Below are 23,408 nucleotides of genomic sequence, written 5' to 3' on the forward strand. Positions count from 1 at the left end.
AAACAGGTTCTAGAATATTCTTGTGAAAAGATGATGCAATACTATAGGAATATGGTGAAATTTCTATTTCAAGATTTAACCTACTTACGAGTCTACAAATTCTCTTTAGATAAATTGAGAGATATAAAAGTTAATTTACTAGTAATATTAGATAGTTTTACACTACAAAAACATCTCTAACTACTTACATGAAATAAAAAGGCATTGGCGTACGTGAAAGAAACGTTTTTATGCTTTTCGAAAGATGGTGTAATCCTTCCACGTGATTACACGGCAAAGACAAGTGTGAAACAAGATACGAACATAGCATGTTTAAAAAAAAGAAATTGGAACCACGCTGCCCCAACTGATGACAGATATATTCCTGCTTCAAAAAGTTATTTTTCTTCTCACATTCTGCGTTATCTTAACTTTTAAATTATGTTATGCGAAATCTGAACATACATTATCAGAACATACTACCTTTAAGCTAAATAAGGAATCTGAAAATATTGCAAACACTTTTCCAACATTTCATGGTCATATAGAGGAAATATGCGTTGCGAAAGCAGCATATATATATTATATATATATATATATATATATATATATATTATATATATATATATATATATATATATATGTCGGTAAACTTACCTTCTAAAATGGTCTTATCATGAATAGGTCTCTGCTTGTTGAGGAATAATATTACCAAGATCACGCAGACATTTTACTATTTAGGGTTTTTTCAGAACAAAAATCGTTGAGGATGAACTGTCTTACTATAACTTAACAAAGTATGCGACAAAAATAACAAGAAATACCGGAATTGAAAATACAAAGAGAACAGAAGATTAAAAAAATTAAAAAACACTAATAAATTGATAATTAGGATTAAGATAATGCAGATTAAAAATACAAACATAAAAAGAAGGGAAAATACAAATTAAACTTGCAAATACCAAGCAAATTGGTTGGTGATCTATGCCTTTCCTTCTGAGATACAAATCATACGACAAGTCATTCAGTTCCGGATTCATCTGCTCATCTGCATTATGAACAAAGACTCGAGTTCAGGAGGTCCAGCCCGCCAGAGCAGAAATCAGTACTTCAAAACTCCAGGTAGGTCAAGGAATGGTCATATGCTAAACTTTACTCTCTAATGACTGAAAAATGTTTAGAAAGAGGAAACCTTGTTCTAACAGACCTTTGATCAATTGTGAACCAGTATTGGATGAGTTCGTAAAAACAAATTTAAATTAATTTCAGGGAAGAAAAAAATCTCCTGTACCCTTTTCGGACCACATAGATACTATGCCCAAAGAAAGGTAATTTAATGTGTTCTACATCATTGGTAGTAAAATATACCCGTCCGCGACGAAGCTTCTCTTTTAAAAAATTTTCAGAATTTTGTGAAATACAAAAATGGGACGAGAGCTTTCAGCATAATCATTCTGAAAAAAAACAAGCCTTGATACAAAGTTAAAACCGGAACAAACATCCAAAGCGCTATAACAAGGATTGTCTGGAAAAAATTCAAGGAGGGCAACCTATGATTCCCTTTGCTCCAACTGTTCAGAACCACTTCATGCAAGGCTCAAACGATGCAACGCCAGATTGGCTTGCATTTCACAACTGAGATCAAAGACGGACCCTATACGACCGACATCAGTACCAGCAAGAAACATGACGGAAAACTACAGAACAACCAGTCAACCACCCGCGATAACAGCGTTGGTCTCTTGCAACCAACACCAGCACTCCCTTCTCCTCCTCAGCCTAATCCCTCACCGCGGTCCTCAGAGTCGTCCTGCAGCCTAGTGAGGTCGACTGTTTGTCCTGAAGTAGTACCTGTCGGTTTTCTAGTCAGAGTATGGCAATCCACGACCCTACGAGTGTCTTGGCGAACAAAACTCCAAACAGCTGCCAATCACCTTCATAGACAGTTGCCCTGTTGCACTTCCTAACACCTCTCCCTTCTTTGTTCGGCCGGCTAATTCTAGCGACTGTATCTTCCAACTATCACTCTGTCTTCTACTTAAGCTGTTGACATGTATTCTTCTTACTGGAAGGAGATAAAAGCATAACGAAGTTGTGCGCTTAAATTCCAGTCCTCTTTAGGACATGCACGTACCAAGCCGTTAAATATACTGATATAAAACCGTTCTCCTCGAGAGATACAAACAGCCATACGTAATCCCTTTATTCAAGGACAAAAAAAAAATCTCCCTCTAGAAAGCTTTCCTTTTCTTCCATCGATCCCTACCTCTAAAATTCGATGCGTTTTACTTCGCTAACTCTTCTCGATAAGTTAAATATGGCACGGCCCATCTGGGGATTTATTTATTTTTCCCGACTTTTCTCAAACAACAAATGTTATAATTTATCCTCCTACTGACGGGCGCTGATGGTTGAAAGGGGTTTGTAGTCTTATATGTTGAACATATCCTTTCATCCGACCATGTTTACTTTCAAAGCATGAAAATAAGTCATTTTTTTATTTATGACAATTGTATCACTTTTAAGTCATCGAATGAATCTTACCGGTTGCTGTGCCAGGAAAGAGACCCCGTGCTGACATAACGCCAGCTTAATCATAAACAGCGTCAGTACCAATTAAATCTGTATTACCTTTGGAAAACAAACTGAGGTAATATTTAATCCTCAAGCCAGTAAATGTACTTTACCTGTAAGCAAATGTGTCTATTATGCCTGTATGTCTGTAAATCTGAACATCTAAACATGACCACATTTCCTGCTCTGTTCCACAAATAAAAGTACAACTAGGGTGATGAGAATTAATATATATATATATATATAGTATAATATATACATATATATATAAATATATATACATATATATAAATATATTTATATATATAAATATATATATATACATATATCTGTATATATATTAAATATATTATATGTATATATATATTGGCGATCATATTATATTATATAATATATAATATATAATATATAATATATAATAATATATATAATAATATATATATATATATGCATGTACACACACACACACACACACACACATATATATATATATATATATATATATATATATATATATATATATATATATGTGTGTGTGTGTGTGTGTGTGTTAGTGTGTGTGTGTGTGTGTCTGTGTGTGTCTGTGTCTGTGTGTGTGTGTTACCGAGGTTCTAACCTCGGTACAGTGTCTCAAAAGAAAAAAAGAATAATACCAAGTCTAGCATTTCGCTCACACTTATATCTCTCTCTCTCTCTCTCTCTCTCTCTCTCTCTCTCTCTCTCTCTCTCTAAAACGTAAGTAGGAAGTACAGGAAACCCATTTGTTCTATCAAACTAAAGTTTGTTAAATAAAATCAACAAAAAATTAATATAATTCATTTGAAATGAATGAGATAATTATAAGAACATTAGATCATTAATTGAGTTAACCCCCACTAAAGGTAATATACCTCTGAGCCTATTAAGCAAAACTCACAAAGACACAAGTCCCAAAAACTCAAATATGTAATTCCGTGACATGTGAAGTTGTTCCGCACAGTGCAGCTCATAATCAACTTCCGTTACGGGAAGCTTCTATGACATTTTTCAGGAGCAGCTCAGGAGAAGCTAAGTCAACAAGATGTTATCAACGTGTGCATTTCTTTGTCTCCATGCCAGCCTGCTCTAAGAGATGATTGCGTAAGCACTGACAAGTGTTTTAGTAAGCCCTGACACCTTCGATCGCCTTCCTCTCACAAAATCCCCGATGGAAGAATAATAATTCTACTCATTTCAAAAGGAAACATATATATATATATATATATATATATATATCTATATATATATATATATATATATATATATATATATATATATATATATACTTCAGGAGATTCCATGAAACAAATGGTATAAAGCCAAGTTTATTCATGACTCAGTGCATCATCAGTCTGTAAAAAGTAAAAGACAAAATAAAATACATTATTAGCATAAAAGGAATTCACAATGCAATTAAAATTTACAAGTTCAGACAGTAAAAAGTAAAAGCATAAAAAGCACATAAAACAGTAAATGTTTATATATATATATATATATATATATATATATATATATATATATATATATATATATATATATATATATATATATATATATATATATATATATATATATATATATATATATAATTAGTCTACATTTGAAGAGTTCTGAATTATCCACGGTAAAACAAAGGTTTGCTTATTTTAATAATTATTTCCAGTCATACTTTTCCAGGTCAAATATTATGTGATTCCTCAAATATCAGTTACAACAATACTGTGGACAGTTTAGATAATTTTTTCAAGTCGGTTTTAGTTTTCCGTAAAAGAAAACTATTGTATCATCTCTGTCTAGCCACCCGAAATTCTTTGTCCGCCACCAGATCTTAAATACTAGTGATGCTACAGGGCTGCAAGTTGTTTTGTTGATCATTCACCCTCCAGTCATCCAACATTTCAAATTGCAGCCCGCTAACCTCAGTAGTTATGATTTTATTAAAGGTTAAAGTTACATTAATCCTGCGTCTGCCAACGCTATAGGACAGGTCGCTGCCGGGCCATTGTTGAGAGCTTTATGGGCCGCGGCTCATACATAAAACTTGATTGTGTCATAAAAACTTCGTCGCATTTATTACTTGTTTGTATTAAGAACAATACAAGTTGTACTTAATAATAGCCCAGTGTAAAAAAAACCACTGGAAGTGCTTTTAATAATATTTGTGAAAACCACATATCAATATTTGGTCTTGAAAAACATGGCTTGAAATAAACTATTATAATTACCTACTGCTGATGATCTTTTTCCTTCAAGTTAATAAATCAAATAGACCTGTTGCAATGGGAAATCCCTAGGGCCTGTATATGCCGATTATTTTAGAGGTTTTTATGGAAAGGTTTGGTTGCATGAATACCCTAGTGTTTTCAAACCTTTGGTTTACCTTGCGTATGTGGAAGATACTTAAATTCAAGAAACCTTCACACGTAAATTTGTTTTATAAATATTTCAATTCTCGTTTCCCTATTATTTTTTATACTTCTGAATCAGAACAGGATAATAAGTGGTCCTTTTTGGAAGTGCAGATATATAGAAGTGAAGACATTTAAAACTTATTTTCAGGAAAGTACACTTAAGGGCATGGGGTTAGTATACTACCGCAGTTTCTCCGCAAAGTTATGTCCTTTTAATTCAGTTTGTACCATAATAAATAGAGCTTACAACGGTTGTTACGATTTTAAACTTTTTCATGAAGGCATTCGAGATGTTTCATGCTAGACCGGTGTAGATTGCTACAAATAACAATGCTTACTAATGAAGGCGAGACAAAGTCTTCGTTGGCTCAGATACAGAATTTTGGAACACTAAGGTCTCTGTTGGAGCAAGGTTTCCTCATTCTGGATATTTTCCAGCCATTAGAGAACTTAGCACAAGGCCATTTTTGCACTGACCAGGATTTGAAAGTACCGTCTTTCTGTTTGAACAAACTGGACCTTCTAATCTCAGGTATTAATCTACAAAAAAGATGAAACAAGTGCTGAATAACAACTTGTCCGATATCCAATTAACACTGATACGATTTCTCTACACAGCAGGTCAACAGCCAATTTACTTTTTATTTGCTGGTTTTAATTCATATTTCATCTTCTTTTTATGCATGTATTCTTAATGTTTGTATTTTTAGTATGTATTTCCTATTATACTTTGTTTGTCCTTTTTAATCTTGGGGATTATAGTTCCAGTTCTAGTATCTCTATAATTTGCTTAACTCATTTTGTAAGTTTCAACAAGGCAATTGATTTTACTATTTTCAACGATGTCTATGTTTTGTCAGTAATTTCAGCCTGATGATGAAATTATATACCTCGAAAGCTTATCTATTAAAGCTCTCTACCTGGCCTTGGTATATTATTCATCATCAAGGTAAGATTTCCAAGTGGCACTCCCATTTATTGATGAAATGAAAACCTCATACCAGAGAGGCACTGATCAGTCAGACAACTGTGTTTGCTCTCAAGGTTTTATGATTAACGATTTTTCAGTCGCCAACACCAAGGACTGATCACTGAAAATATGTTACAAGAAATAGATAGTAACCCATGGTAAAAATAAATTTTCATACAGTTGTTTTACCTTGAAAAATGAACCTGATGTCTTGAAGTCTGAGAAATATTGTCCGTTCCTTGAATTTGGGGTTTTCATATTAATTATAGTTCGACATTAATCTTCCGACTTGTAAGATGATATATGCGAGTACAAAATTATTGGAATGATTAACGACAGTTTTCATTTATTTATCCAGCTGGATTATCTATTCAATGGAGAATCTACACTAAGCATCAGGGCGTAAGAAACGTAAGGACCCTCAGAAAGTTTGTGCTGGCTATGATTTAGACAACATTTATTGTATAATAACCGACCGTGCAATTTGTATATAAAAGGAATACGCAGGTAACATTTAGAAAAGAAACCCGGGCTTTAAACATCCCAAGGTGCTTCTCTAGATAATTGCCAATCAATCAATCTGTATTTGAAGGATAGTCTACCTTAAGCGTTAATGGATGACATGGAGCAAAAGTCTCTGGGGAAGCAAGTTTAGGACAGGCTTTCAGCTTTTTCAAAGGAAGAACAGGTCATAGGAATCAGGAAAGCAAAATAATGAAGAAAAATTCAAAACTTATAAGAAGTAATAGAACATAGTAAATGAAGGAAAATGTGAACCGCAGGTGTCACGAGGCTCTAGTTCCTACACTTAGAATAATAAACTTACTACTTGACGGCTCACCTGATGGCTGATCTGATGGAACACTTGCTCTTTGCTCTTTGGATCTGAATATGCACACGTGTTTTTTTTATTTTTTTATTTTAGCAGTTGACGTTCCAAGGTATTTTATGCAGGTGAATTTTGTGAATCTCATTTCTCGTGTAGTTATGAGGAAATTATCATACGACTGATGTAATGAATGTTTGTCATTATAGCCTTATAACTCTTTAGAATGCTATAAATTTCTCACTTACTTCATGAAAAATTATCATCTCAGGTACCCAACGCGTGCAAACCTTCAGAATGAGGGTAATTAATAACAATTACTTCGCTTAGATTACTCGTTCCTTTACGGAAATATTCCACAGATTTAAAAATGCAGAGGTATGTACGACAGATTTCATTAATCATCCTTTTTAAATCATATTAGTTTCAGATTACAACTTGAATCTGAGAACCAAAAGACATTTCTTGCAACTACAGCAATGGGAATCAATCTGTCGAACAATCGTACAGATTCTCGAAAGCTCTCTCTATATATTAGTAGAGTTACATAACAATGGTTTTGTTTCTCCATTTTAAGATTCGTGCTACAGTGAGTATTTTATCACTATTATTTTTATTTATTTTTATCTATTTATTTATTTTTTTGTTTATCACAGTCCTGTAATTCGACTGGGTGTATTTATAGTGTGGGGTTCCGGGTTGCATCCTGCCTCCTTAGGAGTCCATCCCTTTTCTTACTATGTGCGCTGTTTCTAGGAGCCCACTCTTTTGCATTAGTCCTAGGGCTACTTCAGCCTCTAGTTTTCCCAGATTCCTTTAAAGGGATTTTGGAATCGTGCCTAGTGCTCCTATGATTATATGTACAATTTCCACTGACATATCCCATATCCTTTTTATTTCTATTTGAAGGTCTTGATACCTATTGATTTTCTCCCTTTCTTTCTCTTCAACTCTGGTGTCCAATGATATTGCGACATCAATGAGTGATACTTTCTTCTTGTTTTTGTCAATCAACGTCACGTCTGGTCTATTGCACGTATCACCCTATCTGTTCTGATACCATAGTCCCAGAGGATCTTTGCCTGATCGTTTTCTATTACTCCTTCGGGTTGGTGCCCGTACCACTTATTACTGCAAGGTAGCTGGTGTTTCTTACACAGGCTCCAGTGGAGGGCTTTTGCCACTGAATCATGCTTCTTTTGGTAGATCTAGTGTACCTATCCGCTGCGGCCCAGAGTATGGCAGTTGCGGTTTTTCTATGCAGCTTTACCTCCTGAACAAGAATTTTAAGTAATATTTATTCGGACGACTGTAATTAACGCCCAGGGGCCAGTACCAAAGGTAATATTTCAGAAGCACTCCGCACTGGATATTAAAATAAATAATCACCTACATGGAAAGAGCATGGGAAAAGCAATATAAAAAGTATAGTCATTATATGAGAGATTGAACGTGGTGGAATTAAATGAGCTTGATAAGTTTTTACCTCGAATTTTTCCTAAGTCGGGAGAGGTGTTCCCTCTACGGTAATGTTTACTTTTAATGAGCCCTCTAACTTACTTTCTTACGCAAACAAAAACAGTTCCAGTTACTCATTATTGGCTGAGAGGTGTGACATCGTTATGACGTCATGGGTTTCATAACCAATTACGTACGACTTTAGTCGAAAACTAAGTTTCACTAGCATTTCAGCGGAGTAATAAAGTTACCTGTCAGGTGTCCACTGGTATCCTTGTTTGACTGAATACTCGAATAATGAAGCAAAAAACAGCATTTTGTCTTCCTGTACCTATGGCAGAGGCAGTGGCTGGCCCTTCTGGCATTAATTTTGACAGACCTTCGATTTCCTACCGATTGTTTGCAGTGCAATGTGGGTTACGGTGAATTTTATCATTATTTGTCTAGTGGTGGTAAAGAAGTTGTGATTGAATATGCTCAAAGACATAATTTCATTCTAAAGCAAAAAAACTGCGAGTGTTGTGGAGCTACTATTTGTCGGATCTGCCATGGTAAGTAGCCTTACTGTAAACCCTGTGGCTAGCGCGCGCAGCGCAACATTACCTCTTGCCGTACATGCCGTGCTTGCCAAGAATCTTTAGATATGCGGATAAGGCGCGAAGCGCCGTTCTGCTACGGCCTTACTGACAGCACACATAAATCGATCGTCGCTGATATGTAGACGCTCCCTACTTTGTTTGTTGTTGTTTTGGTATCGCCACCATATTGGTTTTGGTGTTCTTCCGCCGATTTCGGTCGGCGGTCGAGTCGCCGTGTTTAGTACTGGCCCTTGGGAGTTAATTACAGTCGTCCGAATAAATATTACTTTAAATTTTTGTTCAGTGGGTAAAATAACATAGGAAAACGTCAATTGCCATAGTCTAAGCCACCGCGGATTGCTTCTGTAGAAATACCCTTCTTTTTATACTGGTTCTTTGCAAGTGCCGGATATTCGCTTGCTATGTGGTTTATAGTCTCGTTTTTTACATTGCACTTCCTGCATATGGGTGAGATGTTATTTCCATCTATCGTTCTTTGAATGTATCTAGTTCTTAGGGCCTGATCTTGTGCCGCTGTTATCATTCCTTCGGTTTCCTTCTTGAGTTCTCCCCTCTGTAGTCATTGCCATGTTTCATCGCTGGCCAGTTCTTTAGTCTGTCTCATGCATTGTCCGCGCATTGGTTTGCTGTGCCATTCCTATGTTCTGTTTGTCATTCTCCTGTCTCTGTATATTTCTGGGTCTTCGTCTACTTTTATCAGTCCTTCTTCACGTGTTTCCAGATATTGTCCTAGTGCTCTGTTCTCGATGTTGATGCAGTCCTCTATTTCGTGCTATGTATGGTCTGTCCATATTTGCTCTTGGGTGTAGCGTTCTGTGTATTGTCATATGTTTCCTAGTTTTCTGGTCTATGCTGCGGAGTTGTGCCTTCGTCCATTCCACCACGCCCGTGCTGTATCTAATTACTGGAACTGCCCATGTGTTTATGGCTTTTATCATATTTCCGGCGTTGAGTTTTGACTTGAGCATCGCCTTAAGTCTCTGCATGTATTCTTTCCTGATAGTGTCCTTCATCTGTTGGTGTTTTATATCCTCTCCTTCTATTATTACCAGCTATTTGTATCCTGTCTCATCTATGTGTTTGATGTTGTTCCCATCAGGTAGCTTTATCACTTCAGTCCTTGTTACTTTGCCCTTTTGTATGTTGACCAAGGCCATTTTTCTATTCCAAATTCCATCCTGATGTTCCCAGATACAATCCTTACAGCCTTGGATTACGGTATCTATTTCCTTGATGTCGTCCATGAACATCAGATTGTTATTTCTATTGCCTCTTTTCTTGAGTTGGTACCCAGCATCCATCTCTTCCAGTACGTCATTGGGATCATTGCTACTACGAAGAGCAGCGGGGACAGTGAGTCGCCCTGGGAGATCCCTCTCCTTATGTTAACCTCTGCTAGTCTTACTCCAGAGCTTGTAAGTATTGTATTCCAGTTATGCATTGTATTATTATTATTATTATTATTATTATTATTATTATTATTATTATTATTATTTTATTTGTATATCACAATCTGTCTACGCTGCCATTTCACAACCTGGTGCTTCAGATTACATTCTGCTTCCATAGGTGTCCATCACTTTCTTAATTTATGTGCTGTTCTTAGAAGCAAGGTCTTTTGCTTGAGTCTTGTGGCTACTTTTGCCCCATCTTATCTAAGCCTTTCTTCAGAGATATTGGTATCGTGCCTAGTGTTGTTCCGATGATTATGGGCATCAACTCCACTGGTATATCACATGGCCTTCTTAGTAAAGTCTGCACGGTCCCTCTCTCTCTCTCTCCTTTCTCTCTCTCTCTCTCTCTCTCTCTCTCTCTCTCTCTCTCTCGTCTCCTTCGTCGTCGTCTCTCTCGCTCTCGCTCTCTCTATCTCTCTCTCTCTCTCTCCTCCACTCTAGTGTTCCACGGTACTATGACTTATATGAGTGATACTTTGCTGCTAGTTTTATACCAGAGTAAGATCCTGTCGATATGCTTGCATCAGCCTACCATCCTGATACTGTATTTCCAGAGTAATATCTCCCGTTCATTTTCTACTAATCCCTCAGGTGGGTGTTGGGACCACTTGTTGAAGCATGCTATCTGATATTCCGTGCACAGACTTCAGTGGAGCTATTTTGTCACTAAGCCATATCTCTTTTCATACTGAGTCTTTGCTAATACTTGGCGATATAGTCTCCTTCAGGAGAAGGATTGCGAAAACAATTATGAAAAGAATTTCAGGAAACTCTCTTCAAATAAGCTGATTGGGTCAAAACTTCTCCACACTATTCTTGCAAAATTGAAATTCCTTCACTCGAACTGCATACCAGAACATCCAGATTTTTTTTATCAGTAACAAGCAGGTAAAAACAGACACCTTTAAAATGTTTTCTTTGTATCATGATATACTAAGCTCTAAATGAGGTCAAAATACCCGCATCCTTGATCCTTTAAATTTATCACCCAAAAGCGTTTGGTTCTAGAGGATTTCATCAAAATATTGAAGTAGTGAATCTAGCTGATCATTCATGCTTTCAGTTTACAAGTAAAATTTTTGGGAGACAAACAATTTTCGAATATTGGAATTCTAGTGATAGCCTAGTAGCAACGCTGTACGTGTAGCTTAGACGAAATAGCCAACGGGTCTCAAATACTAAAAATTAGTTTTCAATCAGGAAAATAATCTTTTACATAAAAGAACCATCAGTAAATTTATCCCGAATTTTTATACATTTTCGAAGAATTAACACAAAAGATACACAGTTCTCGAATTAACCTTCAGAAGAGTAATTCCCATTCTGAAAGACGTCAGTCACTTTTGAGAATGCAGAACTCCATTGTGACCCTGGAGCACAAAATGTTTGTGCAACCTTCGGTTTCTTTTCAGTTCTCTCTTTGTGTTTTGCCAAGGAAAACAGCTACATGAACTAAGGACTTTCATTAACGGTTGTTCGGAGATGATCTTTACACCACTGCTTTGGATGTTATGGAAAGAAAGCATTAATGGTAGTAGTTTTCAATATTCTTCCTTTTCCCCAAAAGGTGACTGGTTCCAGAGAGAGACAGACAGACAGACAGACAGAGAGAGAGAGAGACAGAGAGAGAGAAACGTGGCCATTCCCTATTCTATACTGTGAAGAAAACTAGCCACTTTGTACGTCTACACAGAGAGAAACCTTGCCAGCAAAAGGTTAATAATAAGAATATTGATTTGTGCGTTTTCATTTTATTCAAATGAAATAAAATATTATTATTATTATTATTATTATTATTATTATTATTATTATTATTATTATTATTATTATTATTGCCTATCACAGTCATCCTATTCGACTGGCTGATTTTATTGTGGGGGTTCCGGGTTGCATCCTGCTTCCTTAGGAACCCATCAGTTTTCTTACTATGTGTGCTGTTTCAAGGAGCACACTCTTCTGCATGAGTCCAGGAGCTACTTCGGCATCTGATTTTTCCAGAACTCAATAAGGAAACAGAGATCTTGGGATCGTGCCTAGTGTCCCTATGATTATGGGTACAACTTCCACTGGCATATCCCATATCCTTCTTATTTCTATTTGAAGGTTTTGATACTTATTAATTTTTTCTCCTTCTTTCTCATCTATTCTGGTGCCGATGAGTGATGCTTTCTTCTTGGTTTTGTCAATCAACGTCATGTCTGGTCTATTTGCACGAATCACCCTACCTTTCCTGATACCATAGTCCCAGAGTATCTTTGCCTGATCGTTTTCTATTACTCCCTCAGGTTGGTGCTCGTACCACTTATTACTGCAAGGTATCTGGTGTGTCTTGCACAGGCTCCAGAGGAGGGCTTTTGCCACTGAATCCTGGCTCTTTTTGTATTGGTTCTGTGCAAGTGCCAGACATTCGCTTAACTGATTTATGGTCTCGTTCTTTGCACTGCACTTCATGCATATGGGTGAGATGCTATTTCTATCTATCGTTCTTTGGATATATTTGGTTCTTAGGGCCTGATCTTGTGCTGCTGTTGGCATTCCTTCTGTTTCCTTCTTGAGTTCTCCCCTCTGTAGTCATTGCCATGTTTCATCACTGGCCAGTTCTTTAGTCTGTCTCATGTACTGTCCATGCATTGGTTTGTTGTCTCGTTCTTCCGTTCTGTTTGTCCTTCTGTCGCTGTATATCTATGGGTCTTTGTCTACTTTTGTCACTCTTTTCCATGCACTCCTGAACCACTCGTTTTCACTGGTTTTCAGATACTGCATCAGTGCTCCGCTCTCCATATTGATGCAGTCCTCTATGCTTAGTAGCCCTTGTCCCTCCTTCCTTTCGAGTTATGTATAGTCTGTCCATATTTGCACTTAGGTGTAGTGCTTTATGTATTGTCAAGTGTTTCCTAATTTTCTGGTCTATGCTGCGGAGTTCAGCCTTCGTCTGCTCCACTACTTCGGCGCTGTATCTGGTAACTAGTACTGCACATGTGTTTATGGCTTTTATCATATTTCCGGCATTGACTTTTGACTTTGGCATTGCCTTAAGTCACTTCATATATTCTTCCCTGATCATATCCTTCATTTAGTATTTTATATCCCCACCTTCTATTATTCCCAGGTATTTGTATCATGTCTCATCTATGTGTTTGATGTTATTCCCATCTGGTAGTTTAATCCCTTCAGTTCTCGTTTCTTTGCCTTTTTGTATTTTGACCAAGGCACATTTGTCTATTCCAAACTTCATCCTGATGTCCCCAGATACAGCCCTGACAGTCTTGGATTAGGATATCAATTTCCTTGATGCTCTTACCATACAGCTTCATGTAAGTCGCCCCGGACAATCCCTCTCCTGATGTTAACCTTTGCTATTCTTATTCCAGAGCTTGTAAGTATTGTATTCCAGTTGCACATTATATTTTTTAGAAAGTTGATGGTGTTTTCTTCTGCCGCATATATTTTCAAGCATTCTTTAGCCACGAGTGTGGTATCTTGTCGAAGTCTTTCTTGTAGTCAATCTATGCCTTACTTGGGTTGGTTTTCCTTCTCTTACTGTTCTTCATTACCATTTTGTCTATCAGGAGCTGGCCTTTTGTGCCCCTACACTTCTTTATGCAGCCTTTTTGTTGATGGGGGTTGTATAGCCTTTCACTGATAGTAACTTCCACATTATTGGTAGGCAGGTGATAGGCCTGTAGTTACTTGCTATATTTCCCTTGTTCTTGACTTTCTGTACTAAGGAGGTTCTCCCTGTGATCATCCATTTGAGCGCATGGTAGTTTGTGATACAATGCTAGAGTTGCTCTGCTCACGATATAGTAATGACTAGGTAGTTCGCTCTAGCAACGAATTTGGGACTCATTTGCGCATGTGATTTTGTGACGTCACACAAACCGGTCAAAGCGGCAGTTTACTGACATAAAAAGTGCCTTTTTTATACTTTGAAATGCGATTTAATAAATATCCCTCAATAGATTTAAGCCGTGAAGACGATTTTGGACATATGAAATATTGTAGTTTGTATGAATATCGATATTGGAGAAATCGAATAGGCGAAATATATCACAAATAAGGTTTTTTATGTGAAACTTATAGAGACTGACGGGATCCTGGAGACTGACGTCATGGGATTTTTCGGCGGTTTTTTAAACTTGCCTGTCTTGGCCTTGTGTGCAATTGGAACCTCGTTATCAATTGTTTTAAAGTTGATTTCCTTTTGTGAGTTGTCCGTTTGTGCAAGTCCGTCTTTCAGTTCATGTTCTTTTTTAATTTTACAGAGCTTAATTTTGTGGTAAAACTGTGAACCCCAATTTTATCTCAAAATTAAACTGTTAATTTGTTATTCGTGCAACATTTCGCCTTTTCGATTTTTCCAATATCGATATTCGCGTGAACTACAATATTTTATATGTCCAAAGTCGTATTCACCGTTTAAATCTATGTAAGGATATTTATCAAATCGCATTTCAAAGTGTAAAAAAAAGCAATTATCACCATGTTTACGTCAGTAAATTGTCGCTTTGACCGGTTTGTGTGACGTCACAGATTATGGTCGGTTACATAAAAATACACCGGACCTGCCCGTGGGACTACATGTTGTTTCTATGCCGTGGCTCTGCTATTCTTCGTGGGTGAAGAGACTTTAAGTTTTTGAGCCAGTACCCATGGACTTCATCGGGACCTGGGGCTTCCCAGTGGGAATTTTCTTTAGTTGGTGTCTGTGTTTGTCGTGATCTCGGTGAATCTTTGTTTTATTCTCCCCATTTCTTCTGCCTTGACTTCCTGGAGCCATGTTGCGTGATTGTTGTGTGATACCGGATTGCTCCTTATATTTTCATAGAGTGTCTTACTTGGTTCGGCTTCAGGAATTTCCTGGTGGTTGTCATCCCCTCTTAATTAGCTTTATAGTCTTTTTTGGTTGGTTCCGAATAGTTTGTTCTGTTGGTATCCTTTATTCTTGAATCTTATGTGCTTTGCCTTTAAGCCTCTGTTTTATATCTTCTATTGTGTTGTTTCGCCCCTCTCCTGTACTATGTATTTCTCGTTCAGTTCCTCCTTTGTTATTAGCGAAATAGCGCAGTGTGGCAAGGGGACACTTCTTAAAGATTCCAGGATCCTGTGAAGACGCCTTCAGCTCATGTCGGAGTTGGTTCCCCCGAATAATTTTCGAAGTCTTTGTCTCCAGGAAGGACCAAATCCATTAAAAAAAAAAAAAAAAAAAACATAGGCTTCAGAGTCTGGAGATGGTCTTGAAGCTATTGGAAGCCCCAGAACCCTTTACCCCGGGGACGGACAAGATCCACCTGGAAGTAATTATTATAGATTATTATTTCAATAACAAATCAGCTTAAATACGTTTTTCAATAGCTTCCCAACTCATCTCGAGTTTTTCCCAAACTCTTGAAATAAGAAGTCGAAACTTTTACAGAACTCGATAAATGCAACATACGCAAAATCGTTTTAACCTTAGAAAATAGTATTAAAAAAAATTACGAGAACGAAAATAAAAATACCAAACATTTTAGAGGTAAGACACAGTGTCTTTGAATATCTATGTCATACATGGATATCGCTAGTGTTAATAAGGATATTATTATCGATAAATTAACACCCAAATATCTAATGGTGCTTTTATTTCAAGGTTCTTAGAAAAAGGACTAAAAGAAAAACGAAGACGAAGTCTTTCAGCCCTCTCTGAATACTTAAAATACCTTTCTCCCTTCTACCCCCACCCCCAATCCTTGCGCCTGTCACTCACCTGAAGGTAATATATGGTGGCGCTTTGCAACATCTCCTCAGAGTATATAAGCGTGAGCAACCTTCACCTTGAGGTACAGCCGACAGATATCTCACGGGCTTCACACAGGTACATCTTACCTCGTACCTTTTTTTTTCTTTCTTTTTCAGTTTGTTATTTGTAGAGTAAAAATATGCAAAATATTTTACTAGTAGTAAGGAAATATCTAAAAAAATACTTTTTCTCTCTAATTTCTATAGTAATCATATAAGAAACTTTGATAACTGTCCCGCTTAGTGGAATTCATTAACCAGGGTCGTATATCCTTATGATAGAAAGGGAAGGTGTAAGAGGACTGATAGATAAACTAAATTCTAGCTTTTCACCTTTTAAATTTTCCGTCTTTTTTCCAGTTAACAAACATCGATTCTCCTTGGAATATCTTTCTTTAGAGAATATACAAGATAAAAAAGTCTCTGGCAATTTGCCAGTGCTATTCATATTGTGACAGAGACAAAAGACTAAATATTTATCAACATCTCACGACCCTCTTCAAAATTTCTAGTCTTCCCAAATCCAGAATGAAATTGCCAGGAAGTGAAACTCTTATGAGGAAATATAATTTTTATTTATAATCCGAAATAAACAAAGCTTTCAAATAGACCCAAGAATTATCAAAACAGGGGACAAAGAATGGTTTAAGCAAGGAATGTCCTTTCGTTATGAAAATTTTAAATCAGTTGGTGAAAAGTCTCTCTGTTAGACAAAAAATTACATACATTCGTCTTTCTGTTTAAAACGATTGTTCTTATATGGTGTGCAACATTCTGAAATCTGGCCTTAAATGTGTTTGGGCTGATTGCTAGATTTACGACAAAATGTTCAGAAACCTTCAACTTTCGTAGTAATACATACATTCCATTGTATATAACAAATATTCGAGCAGTGGTAGTATTTACAATCCATCCCCACTTCCCCCAATAACATCGAATTCACAGAAACCCCTCCAAGAACTTTGAAATAGCGTCATTAGAGACCTCAAACCTATCAGTAATCTAGACACTCCAGTGACAGTCAAATTAGAAAAGGAGTTTGATTCTTAAAGGATTGTGCTTTTAGACTTTGAAACGTAATCCGGAGGACCCAACAGTCAAAACTTGAACGTCATTCGTTCCAATGAACAGTTAAACCAAGACAGTCTTTCTGGAGATTATTCCTCGGTCCCTTGCCTCGCTGACGTTTATGTCACTTCCCACTTCATAACCTTTGACCTGTACTTGAAAAAACTTAAATTTTACATCACACTAAAATTATGAATGCTTCCATGAATTATTGCTGCTCATGGTATGCCCGCAGCCTTGTCGCATCAGCAGGATTGAATGTATAATTTTCCATCCTCCAAACAAATAACATTCAAAGTGAAACCGTTGGCTCACACTCCAAGGCATATGAACATTACCTTTAATTTCTTGATTTCGCATTTGACATCCCATCTTGTGTCGACGTGTGATATTTGATATGTTACCCTTCATACACTAAGAAAAAGTTTACCTTTTAGTGCAAAAGTCTACCTTTGCACTTTGTATTATTATTAACATCCAAATATTAAAGAATGCTATCAACAGTTCTGTACCTTAATCACTGTTTTACTATTGTAAAACAATGGATAATGTATACCAATAATGGAAATAACAGAAATAAGACAGTTAAGTGTTTTTCTGCTGTTATATATTAGTTTTGTTTTTTATTTTGTGCACTTGATAGTAGAGTATGCAAAGAACATAAATATTTTCAAAAAATTTTCTGGTTCCATCTATCACTGTAAATGGTTAGGTGAAAACAATTATAACATTACTTAAGGAAAGTACATCTTTTTATTTATCTTTTTATCAATATGTAAATTTTCAACATTATTTAGGAAAATTAAGTCTTTTTATTTCATATTTTATCAATACGTAAAATGGCTTACTTAAAATCCATTCTTCTACTTTATGCTTTCGTAAATATATCTTTATTCTTGCATATAGTGTTGCTCTTTCATCAGATTTACGCTTGAAGTTCAGACTGCTTTCTATTTTCAAAATTTTAGTACTCACTCTTTCTCTCTCTCAATGATGCTGCGACCTTACCATTTTCCTTTGATTCCTTCCAGACCTACCACTTGTGACGAAGCAGTCGGTAAGCTCTGCCATGGACAGCGATTTCAAAGTGTTCATCATTCTGACAGTGAGACTGGTAAGTTACCGTCACCCAAACTGTTTAGTACATCCGCTTTTGTTAACCATGAGAACAAGTAGAAATCATTAGGTCAAATAAAATGTATGAAAACTTCTCGTTATAGTCTCTTCCCTAAGAAATAAACACTCATCACAGTTCAACGAACATCACAACGCAATATCTATACAAATGAAGATTACTCGAGTTCCTCTTTTGTGCAAATGCAGGTCTTGTCTCCTTCATCCAGCGTATCTTCGATGAATTACGACTGCAGCGGTCAAACTACAGGGATATGCAGGTCTCCACTGAGCTGTGCTGAAGATTTCGCCTCCTTTTGCCCTGCAGAAAACAGCCGTTGTTGCCCAGAGCCTGTGAGAGCATTCATGTCTGATGAGTTGCTTAGGGCTAAATTAACAGGTATGCTGTGTTATCTTACTAACAAGTCTGATTTCTTCAGAAATTATCATGAAAAGTGCTATAACTACTACATGAGATATAGATGCATCCGAAATGGTGTTACTGATATTTTATGCAATCTGGAACACATGGTTTTAGCGTTCTATTTTCAATGGATATTTTCATAGATTTAATATTTAATTCATATGTCAACTTAAAACTACACCAAAACAATTTCCTCGTTTTAAGAAATAGATTTTCGACAGGATGTGACAACAACAAATGCCTGAACTATTACAATGGCTGGTGGCTTAATCAATGCGTTCCACCCTCAAGAACTATGTTTTACTGCGCAGCGCAAAATGTCTATTGTTGTACATCCGCCTGCCGGATAACAAATGAATGCCTGGGGTACGGGGGATATTGCATCAGCAATCCAAGCAAATGTGATGGGGTGGTTTCCAGTAGCCTCTGCAAAGGAATTAGCTGTTACTGTTGCGTGCCTCGTAAGTCCGAATTCACTTTGTATTTTTTCATTAAAAAATATTTCTCATTATTTGATGATCTGTTTCACAATAGAAAGATTTAAAATATTGAGAGCTTTTTCCCTACCTCCAGAATCATTGCTAAAGAACTCCACCTCTTGGTGCAGTATATCTATCAATATCTAGCATTAAACATTGAGGAACTCGAGTTCTGCAGACCCATTTCAAGTTAAATTATTACTATGTTTTACAAAATCATGGCCTGAGCCTTGCAACTGGTGTGTTAACATTTCTAGATGATTAAATGCCACCCGCCCACCCTTGCCCCACTCAGCTCCTTAAAGTGGAACTAGGTATAAGTACTGCAGTAAGATTTGAAAAGACATGAGAGGAAGGGGCATCGCTCGACTGATAGAGTAGAGTCTGAAGAATGGACTCAAGGAACAGTTGACTAAAGAGGTATATTACCAGACGACCTTCCATGGTCTGAGACATTATTATGTAAAGCAGACGATCCACTTTTACTTTATCATGAAATTTCCACCCTGGAAGTTCCTGGCTTCATATAAAATAGGTGAAGAAAAAAAGATAAATATGAACTCTAATCATATTGAAACTGATATAGTATATTCCACTGTTTGTCTACCAGTTTATTTCTTCTACTACTTCGTCTTCATCAGTCCATCTCCTATCAATCCTTTGTCTTTATTGGTCCATCTCTTCTTCGGCTTTATTTTCGACAATCGTCTTTTTCATGTTTTTTCTATAGATATTTTTCTATTTGTGTATTGCCGCCAACATTTCCTTCAGTTTTCAATGAATAAAATTGGTTTAGAAGTAAATTTTGGTTCAATCAAAGGAACATTTTTCAAATGGCACAATTTAATGTTTGTGAATAGCAATCTTTGATCCATGTGTGATGTTTGTAAATTAACGAAAAAGAGATTGTTTGTTTCAGCACCAACAACAACGACAACCACCACTACGCCAATGCCAGTTACAACTACTTCAACAACGCCCATGGAAACTACAACTCCAACAACCACAACCACGCCTTTTGGGACTTCTACGACAACACCAGTTACCACAACAACAACAACGCCAGTTCCTACAACAATGACAACAACAATTATATCAACGCCTTTTGAAACTACTACTTCAACAACACCAGTTACCACAACAACAACAACGCCAGTTCCTACAACAATGACAACAACAATTATATCAACGCCTATTGAAACTACTACTTCAACAACACCAGTTCCAACATCAGTGACAACAGCAACAACAACTCCTTTTGGGACTACTACAACAACAACGCCTGTTGGAACTACTACTTCTACAATACCATCAGTTCCTATAACAACAGCCTCCACCACTACGCCAATGCCAGTTACAACTACTTCAACAACGCCCATGGAAACTACATCTCCAACAACCACAACCACGCCTTTTGGGACTTCTACTACGACAACACCAGCTACCACAACAACAACAACGCCCTTTGGAACTACTGTTACAACAACACCAGTTCCTACAACAATGACAACAACAATTACATCAACCCCTTTTGAAACTACTACTACTACAACAACACCAGTTCCAACATCAATGCCAACAACAACAGCTCCTTTTGGGACTACTACAACAACAACGCCTTTTGGAACTACCATTACTACTTCTAAAGCAACAACTACAACTACGACCACTGACATTACATCTACAACAACAAAAGTTCCAACAACTACTACAACAACACCAGTTCCAACATCAATGCCAGCAACAACAACAACTCCTTTTGGGACTACTACAACAACAACGCCTTTTGGAACTACCATTACTACTTCTAAAGCAACAACTACAACTACGACCACTGGCACTACATCTACAACAACAAAAGTTCCAACAACTACAACAACAACCCCTATTAAAACTACTACCACATCTAAACCAATTCCCACAACCACAACAACGGCAGGAAGTACTTGCACTGGACCAGCAATTCCAGGAACAGTTTGTCCAGCAACTGGAGAACAAGGAGTGGGTGAGTTAACCTAATTGTGTTATGAGATTGTATTCTGTCCAGTTCTCAACATCTGAAATAGGATATTTAACTCGTTTTTGTAAAGAGCTTAGGATGTAAATGATATCCTTCATTTCGTCAGAGAATCAGCAAAAGTATTCAAATTATGTCCCTTTAACCTTTATAACTGCAAATATTTGTCAGCGAGAACCTCCTAGAAGGGACTCAGTTGCTTGTATTCCTTATGTCCATTTTGCAGTGAACTCTTTATGGCTAGTATTCCAAGTGTCCTCCAGTTTCATGGTTCCTTTCCGCAGCTGGAGCTAAGTCAAAGTAAGAGAAATTTGCTACCAAAGAGGTTATCGCTCTCTTTGTAATGGTAATCAGTATTACTGTTCAACAGTTTACCTGGATTCGTCTTCAATTTCCAGGTATTCGACTGAACTTAGCACAGTTGTGGTATAAACTACCTCGAATTTTGTTTAATAACCAATGCAGTGTAAAGAAAATGCGAAACTGCTGATAGTATTTGTAGTATTTTTACTTGTTTAAACTCTGACTTATCTCCTGCAATAGTTTACCGTAAGTGTTTATTTCTTGGTATTTTTAATTTTCTGAAAAAAATAAAAAATTTATCTTGCTGGCATTGTCTGTCGATATGTACTTTTTCTGTCCGCACTTGTATCTTAAAATCTATTAAGGCTAGAGGGCTGCCAATTAGTAGGTTCGATCATATATCCCACAATCAACAAACTTACCAAATTGCAGTCCTCTAGCCTCTGTAGTGTTTATTCTATTTGCGATCAAAGTTAGCCAGAATCGTGCACCTGGTAACGATATGGGCCAGGCCACCACCGGACCGTGGATAAATTTCATGGGCCGCGGTTCATATAGCATTATACAGAGAACACCGATAGTTAGATCTATTTTCGGTTGCCTTGATTATACGATGCGCAGAAAACTCGGCGCATACATTACTTGTTTTCCTTATTTCTTTAGTCCAGAGTCAGCATATATGGTTATAAAGAAATGTCCGTAGTCATGATTTAAAACAAAGAATATTGTTCATACATTCCCTTTGTCTGTTAAGCTACATGAACTTAAAATTATGAAATTTAAAAAAATTAAGCTTATTTTCCAAACAGCAATATTGTTTTATAACCTACGATTCCTGTTACTTGAGTATTCTATTTAGTTCGTTCTCGCTATGTTTATCTATATTACGCCGTTGCAATATTATTTTTTCTTCTTTTTCTTGAGCGTAACATTCATAAACCAGTAACACAGCACAACTACCCAGCAACAACGTTATTCAAATAGTAGAAGCCTGGAAAGCTGGAAGTCTTCTTATATTTTTTATTCTTCGATCGGTCAAATGATGCGTCCTGGTTCCACAGTCATATGGAGAATATATGGTAATGCTTCATAATATGCGTTATTGTTAATTTCTTCGAATTTCTTCAGCCTGCACTTGTCCAAAAAGCTGCTCGGATTATGGCCCCAACTACACTGGAATGGCTGAAATTTGTCCCAACAGGTAAAAGTCTATTCTGTCTCATTTCCTCTGTAAAGGAAACTTAATTTTCACTAGAAACGAATGAAGGGCACCAATTGTGTTTAACTAGTTCACAAGTGTCATATTCATGCAGGAATTCAGGAGATTCAGAAATAAACAAAACGAAATGATCTCAGGTTTAAATGGATGGTGGTCGGTACATAAGTTATCCTGTAGAATAAATAATGTGTCATTCTGATACTTTTATAGACATTCTTTGCGTGCCAGATTTTTTCAACTGGTTATCTTTTTAGCCTAATTGTAATTCTGTAATTTATATGCTATCCTGATTGGATTTTAACTTCATATTTAGTAGCCCGACTTTAACTTATAATCTATTTGATGGCCTGATTTTCCCTATGGTTTATCTGCTCTCAATAAAGGTTACCGCCGGTCTTCTTTGCGCACCTAATTATATTTATGCAAGTTATTCTCTCTATATATATTTTTGCTAACCAAATTTTTTTTAACTTGCACGATACCCTTATTTTCTCAGATTTTCCTATCCGAATTTTTGCAAAATTTCCTTACTATCGTAGATGTTTCTATAACTTCTTTACGACCTTGATTGACTTTTAATACTTATTTACATGCCTAATATTGTTGTAGAGCCTATTTGCCATCCTGACTCTTTTCTACAACTAACTTGCTAGTCTGCCTTTTTATGTTTTTTTGTCCTTGTCCATCATAGTAGTGGCATGTCTAGTAGATTAAATTG

The 23,408-nt window shown here is 36.7% G+C and overlaps 1 protein-coding gene across 1 annotated transcript; it reads left to right on the forward strand.

Moving 5' to 3' along the window:
- Positions 1-1,583: 1,583 nt before the first annotated feature.
- Positions 1,584-22,676, forward strand: LOC135196542 (mucin-2-like). Its single transcript, XM_064223390.1, has 7 exons — positions 1,584-1,799; positions 10,146-10,250; positions 10,442-10,583; positions 18,167-18,249; positions 18,459-18,648; positions 20,071-21,156; positions 22,600-22,676. The coding sequence occupies exons 1-7, from the start codon at positions 1,584-1,586 to the stop codon at positions 22,674-22,676; spliced, it is 1,899 nt and encodes a 632-aa protein (XP_064079460.1).
- Positions 22,677-23,408: the final 732 nt, after the last annotated feature.

Source organism: Macrobrachium nipponense, chromosome 18 (assembly GCF_015104395.2).
Source record: "Macrobrachium nipponense isolate FS-2020 chromosome 18, ASM1510439v2, whole genome shotgun sequence".
NCBI classification, from domain to species: domain Eukaryota; kingdom Metazoa; phylum Arthropoda; class Malacostraca; order Decapoda; family Palaemonidae; genus Macrobrachium; species Macrobrachium nipponense.